Source organism: Diadema antillarum, unplaced genomic scaffold, assembly GCF_040938485.1.
Source record: "Diadema antillarum isolate AM-2024a unplaced genomic scaffold, OU_Dant_1.0 seq00000100_RagTag, whole genome shotgun sequence".
In the NCBI taxonomy this organism is placed as follows: Eukaryota; Metazoa; Echinodermata; class Echinoidea; order Diadematoida; family Diadematidae; genus Diadema; species Diadema antillarum.
Window position 1 is genome coordinate 1,280,890 of NW_027271188.1, and position 7,135 is coordinate 1,288,024.

Consider the following 7,135-nt stretch of genomic DNA (forward strand, 5'->3'; position numbering starts at 1 on the left):
CCCTCGATCGTGTGGCCAGTACAGTGTACACATTACAGGAGTGCATGGCGTTTTCACGTACTACAAAGGAACACCGTTAGTGGTAATTGGGTTCGTGCACATTTTTGAGGGGTGTTTAGAAGTAACAGCGTAGCGTATGTAATGGAGAAAGAATGCAAAATATTTGAAAAATGGGGAAATCTAGCTTTATTTGTAAATTTTTAAGTTTTAGTTGGCCATTTTAATGAATAAAACTGGAAATTATGACAACAATCGGAATGAAAATTTCATCTACCCCACCACATATTGAACTAGGTCTAAGTCAGGAAAAAGGTCATGTTGGGTCGTCACCCAGGCATGCCGTATACAAAACGAATTGTCGAGATAACGTTAGTCATCTTGTCAAGTTAGTATATTTCAAAGTTGCCTGTAATCACAATTCTTTTAAGTTTGCCATTAGGAATGGCAGCAGAACCCAGCGAACAACCTGTCTTACTGACAGAAGGTAGTTTCGGGCAGGATGATACTGAAAAACAGGAGGAATCGTCAGCCAGCCAGCAACTAGAAAGCAGCGAAAAGGCAGAGAGTTCCTTCCCCGATCCTCCCCAGCCTCGCCCGCGTGGTGCAGCGTTCTACCCACCACCACCTGCTTCAGAGGAGAACTCCCGTCCCGTAACAGCTCCCGAACAAAGCATATCAGACGTGGAGAGGTCTGTCTTGGGAGCACTATCAGCAAGTCAGAGCCCCTTACTCGATGGAAATGACAATGGAGACGAACTTGGCGACGACGCTTTAGAAACACTCAGCCAGAAACTGGCGAATGTTCCCTCTGAAGCAGGCGACGAAAAGGAGGATGAGTACGTCGCGCCTCCCGAAGACCCGTACATGCGAGCCGTCAATTACATGGAGAGACATAAAGTTATGCAGATATTCCAGGTAGTTTGACAATCAGTCATGTGGTGAAGTCGTTTGTTCGTTTTGGAAAGAGTTCCTTATGTCCCACCACTAATTTGCACAAAATAAATATATTACTATTTTTTTTTTAATACTGATAATAAACTAAATAAAGGTTATGCTAGGGTTATGTCTCCAAAGGAAGTCTTCCCATAAATGGCATAACCTTTAGGCCTATTTAGTTTATTATTAGTTAAAAAATAGTAATTCAGTTGGGGGGGGGGGGCATAAGGAACTCTTTCCCAATGATTAAAAAGTATGAGGCTGCTGGCAGTGCTGTTGTGATGTTGTGGGAGTGCTCAAATACTTCAAGGAATCAAGACAAGGAGAGTGTCCCAATGAGGTAGTGTTGACAGTGTGGACATGCATGTATGATGTAGGATATGTAGGGCTGCATGCTGTGCTAACTAGGGCAATCCTTGAAGTAATACAAGTGACTGTAGTGCAGTGATGAGTGATATGCCTGGTAATATAGATGATAACATCACATATATGTAGAATAGTCATGCTTCTGCTAGTATCTATAGATTCAGGATTCCACAGCCTTTCCATGAGAAAAGAAGTGTGCATATTGAAACATTGAAGCAAAAGCAGTCACTGTACTGCTATCTCGATGGGTACTACTACTAGTACCTAAGGACACTATTTTGCTATTAGATCTAAAAACTATCAGAATATTTTCATAAGTATCATCATAATGATGCACTGTAATTGTATTCATATACAGGTGCACCTTAAACTGTTCAACTTTTAACATAAATCTCACATTATGTCATTGCTGAAAATGATATCAAGAGGAAACTCTGCACGACCTATTGCAGAGTAATTAGAGGCAGGTGAAAGTTGTAGCTGCTTACAACTTCTTTCTTTTTTTTTAAAAACTAGGCACAAATATGTTGTGTCATGCCAATGAATAAAAGCCATGAAATGCACCAACCACACCACCCAAAGCAAATGTGTTCATATATTGTTTGTGGAAGATTTGTAGTACAATATCTGCCTCTGCATCTGTTCTCTCTGCAGAAACTGACGGCTGAAATAGTTTACCACAGACCGCCTGATCCACTTGAGCATATGCTGACAGAGCTGGCTAAAATGAAGAAGGAGAGGGATGCAAGAATAGACGACATCGTATCGGCAGCATCCTCAAAGTAGCTGTAGGCTACTTGATTCTGAGAGACATTGATATGTTCAGCACAGAGAGACAAGATCCTGGATAGCTTATTATCCACATATATGTGATGTATGGAAGGATTGGAAACAGAAAATCATGACTTCAAATCACTTGGATAGAGGATGGAACAAATGATGTATGTATTGAGCTGATATTTTATGACATTGAAACCTAAATCTAAGGGGATTTCTCTTAATGTTATGAAGAACGTGATTAAGACTTCATACTTCAAACAGTGTGCAGAGCAGTGGTATGACATTCTTCATGTCCCATTTGATGTCAGTGAGTTTCTATGTTTCTAGGTCAGTGTTTGTCCTTCATGTGTTCATTGCTCTTTTTTGTGCATGGACAGTATTTTGTTTTCATGTTTTAACAGTTGAATACTCATTAGAGTCAAGGCTAGATACAATATGTATCTACTGAAAGAGATACAGTGCACTCCCATATAACAATTTTGCGTACAACGAAGTAAAATTCAGGTCCCAATATTATCATCTATACATCTTTGCACACTGCCTTTGTTCAACTGTAACAGAATTTTGATATAATGAAAGAAAACTGCTGGTCCCGAGGATTTTGTTAAATGGGAGTTGCCTGTACAGTGGACTCACGTTATAACAAAGTCCTCTGGACTGGCAGTTTTCTTGTTATATCCGAACAGTTATGTACATAAAGATGTGTACATAATTATTTTGGGAACTGAATTTTTACTTCATTGTAACAGGAATTTCTTATAACTGTGCTCTTTATGGCGGGAGTACACTTTTTATCAGCAAGAACACTACAGCAGTATTACACTATATTTCATGATATAATTCCGAAAGACCATAACAAATATAAGGTGCGTATATCGTGCATTGATCATGAAACAAAATGGCAGATGGATCGTGGATCCGTTTCTAAAATGTCTGTATGACCACAAGCAATCAGCTCAACAAAAGGGTGCATACAATTCTGTGTGGTTTAATGCCATCATGTTATCATTGTCTTTTACATGAATCATTGTTTATTTTAATGCATTTTGGTCAATATCTCTTGTTTGGCATTATATCATGAATACAATGAAATGTTAGAATAAAGGAATACACTTTAAATGTTTTCAGAAGCAATAAGCCTGCATCTGTCCTGATTACCCAGATATGGTACAGCTGTACCATTCATAGTGTGGTGAAAGCCATTCAGCCTAGTCATATTTGAATATGCTGAATAGTTTCTACACAACCATTTGCCAGATACACACCATGATGTTTGATACTTTGCAGATGTACAGAAAGAGCAGTAAAATGTAGTTATTAGAAATGCGTATGTATTCACAATATCTGAAATGCTTCACAACAGTATTAACCTCTGCATGTCTGCGCTATATACAATTTTACTTATGAATTCAGCAAATAAGAATTTAAAAACAGCTGCAGCTATTGTATGTGATCATAATTATTTACAAAGTTTGTGAGTTTAGCATTACAATTTTGTTTTCTTTTTCGCTTATACATGTATTCAAAAACAGAAAGATGAAAAAGATGTGTGATTCATCTTAAAAACTTTAATCGTGATATGAAATGATGTGAACAAACTGCAGCCCATATTGCATCACACAGTAACAATGATAACATGCATACAGTGTACATATTTCAGGTCTCATGCTCACCCTATGGTCTTGAGGCACAATTTGTGTAGTCCTGGGGCCTGTTGCATAAAAGTTACTACTGTGGTGACTTTGCCATCCAATGGTAACTACCATAGCAACAATACTCAACAGCCAATCAAAATCAAGAATTCCATGGAAGTTACCATTGGATGGCAAAGTTACCATAATAGTAACTTTTATGCAACGGGCCCCAGAAGTGACAAAGTATTCTACAGTTCTGTAGTTGGCTCAGATATTGAAGTGTATACCCCTTTCTTGTGCTTTAAATACATTCAATATTGTAAACCTCTCCCCCAGTAGTTCATTCATACGAGATGCATTTTTTCCGTCATACAGACTATAGATTTGAATCAACCAGTGCTAGAAGTAAATGTAACAGAAGTCAGGATGCTGCCCTTGGATTTGAGCTACAAGAGTGTAACAATCCACAACCCATTGTATTGTTGCCTGATGTAAAGCAGGTCACGTAAATGATATTTTATCACATTTAAATTCATTGCAGTGGATGCAGGGCTACTATTTTTTTTTTTTTTAATAATGTCGTAGTATGTGTGAGAATTGTCAAATGTTGAAAGGTTTACCTCCATTCGAGTCGATGTGAACTACAAATTTGTGTGAACTACAAATTTGTATACTCATCCAACTGAATACTAAATGTGTCCATTCATACTTTGGCATAGCCAGGCATCAAATGCAGTGACCGATGATTACAAAGACCCACCAGTCTCTAGAGCCAAAAGGAAATAAAATTTTGAGGAAACACAAGTAGACAAGAAAATCTTACCTTTTTATTTTGCACCATTCATTATCTTCAGTTAACCCCAGTTGCCATGCTGTATGTTACCCTGTAATTTTGTGCTTCGAACTGTAGGCCTACTGGCTTTACCATGTCTTGTCAAAGTTATCAATGGAATTTCAAGAGTACTTGTCAACATCATTTGTCCAGTATATTTTATTACTGTAAAACCAAACATTTTTGCATGCATTTTAATTTCGCAAATGCCAAGATTCAGGAGATTAAAATGCATGTGAAAGTTGTTGTCTACATTATATGCTTTGAATGCCAGTAGTAACTTGCGATAATTTTATGCAGCAAAAAAGGCAGTCAGCTCCAATTCACAAATTTTTGCAAAAATATTTCTGGTTTTACAGTACTCAGTGTCAGGGATCCTGACAGGTAGTCTATGATACATGTACTTAATTTGTGTGTTGAATTGACATTTTATACAGTGTATTGCAGTTACTCTGTAATGTGTGATATATACATTGTATTTCCAAAGAAGTTGATATCATCACTTTTCTCCCTAATATCCAAAGGGTTTAGCCTTGAATCTACTCTCTACATTTGTATAACAAGACTATTCATGCTTTGTTCAAACACCAAGTTGGATGAATGTTATTAAATGCGTCAATACATATACTTCGTGAGCAATGACAATCTGTACACTGACCCTGACCTTCAATTTCTAATCAACTACATTGGTACACACATCTTCCAATTCAATCAGCAAACTCGATCGTACGCTGCACAGTACCAAATGTAATGAAATTCTAATGGATGCTCCTTGAGAAGACATAAAAAATGTGGACCAGTTGGACATCCTCCACCCCTTTCATGGTGTGGAGACATTAATATGGAATATTACAGTCTCTTACAAAGGAAGATATTTGCTATTATTTGTTATTTGTTTGGGGAATCTCTCCCAACAGACACAATGCTACTGTTTTCCTTTACTTTGACTACATGAATTAAGTATAAAAGTTTAGTGAATTTTATTGTTTTCTCGAAATGTAACATGGCTTTGAATTTGAGGTATGCATGTATGGGTGTGTGAAAATAAAAGGTCAGTAAATGTGTATTAAAGATGCAGTAAATGCAATTCAGCCTCTCTATGTGGAAGTCTTGTAGTTTTCAGATACAATACATGTAGTAAACATTGAATAATGTGTAATGTTTGTTGGCAAAAACCAATGTGTATTTTACATTTGACATTACCCTCTTCAGTCAGCCATTTTCTATTCTCTTTCTAGAATTTATTTTGTGTGTGTGTGTGTGTGTGTGTGTGTGTGTGTGTGTGTGTGTGTGTGTGTGTGCGTGCATGTGTGCATGTGTGTGATTCAGAGAACAAGGTGGAAAGTCAAGCAGTCTATCAACCCAAACATGAGAATCCAGCAAACACATACATTTTATCAAAAGTGGTCTTTAATGACAAAATGTGTCAAAATTGCCATCAGCGTCTTTGTGATCCTGGGGATGATGACAGATATTTGAATTTCATCATTGCATTATTTCCGAATTCATTAAAAAAGAATGAACATAAAAAAGACATTTTGTGGCATACATGTGGTATAATTGCATACACTGGTCATTCTCAATACATGTACAATTTCATCGCATCCACTTTATTCATCGCCTAAAAGGGCACAGGGGTATCAGCTGATACTAGAGCAAAGTGGTTTGTTCCATAATCATTTGTAAGCGTATTACTTATGAAAGGAAATCAAATGACCCAATACAGCTGTCTCTGGAAAAAAAAAAATCAATCAATTGCCTTCAGTATGACAACCTAACTACCGTTTCACAGCTCTTAGATATCACAAAAATTAGTTTGTAATTGAGTGTCAATGCAGAGTTGTGGCACTTGCTGTGGAAAGTACTCTGATCTGAAACTTACATTTACCGGCATCTCATCACATTTGATGAGTATGTTGATACAATGTATATGTAGCCTAGTGCAGGCAATACAAGAGCCAAGTCTATACATGCACTTGTTGTTCGTGACAAAGAAATCAATACAGGTGAAACTACTGAGCTATGATAATGTAACTACAGGTTGTCTCCCATTTGTTAACTTGTACCAACCAAAGCATCCTCAGTCTCTGCCCTGCCATGATGGAAATAACAGAAGACGAAGAAGAATAAAAAAAGGCAACAATGGATATGAAGAGTGCAGTGGAGACAAACAAGACAGTCGCTCATTCACAGATGTTCATGACAGTTACGCTTAGTGGAGCTACACAATACCTTTATTGATTTACAGTTTGTTCAGTTTGTTCACTCAACAAGAGCCCCCGATGCACAAGGCTCTGTTTTGTGCAGGAATAACATTGCTAAGTCACTAATTTCAAGCACTGATCTTGGCATTTGTGCATTAGTAAAATGGCCGGGGGGGGGGGGGGGGGGGGGGGGGGGGGGGGGGACAACAAATACATCCAATGCTAGACAGCACAATACGGCATGGCGATAACTGTTCGATCTCATAAGAATGAAAATAGATGTCATAATTCAAACTAACAACTAATGCAACATAAGCCTGTTGATTTGAAAGCATGTCGAGTACAGTACAACAAAAACTTTATGGTGGCAAAATGGGGAAAAA

At 37.7% G+C, this 7,135-nt stretch overlaps 1 protein-coding gene across 1 annotated transcript; it reads left to right on the forward strand.

Moving 5' to 3' along the window:
• The first annotated feature begins 386 nt into the window (after positions 1–386).
• On the forward strand, positions 387–2,283 carry LOC139726834 (uncharacterized). Its single transcript, XM_071637828.1, has 2 exons — positions 387–915; positions 1,957–2,283. The coding sequence occupies exons 1-2, from the start codon at positions 442–444 to the stop codon at positions 2,086–2,088; spliced, it is 606 nt and encodes a 201-aa protein (XP_071493929.1). The 5' UTR covers positions 387–441; the 3' UTR covers positions 2,089–2,283.
• Positions 2,284–7,135: the final 4,852 nt, after the last annotated feature.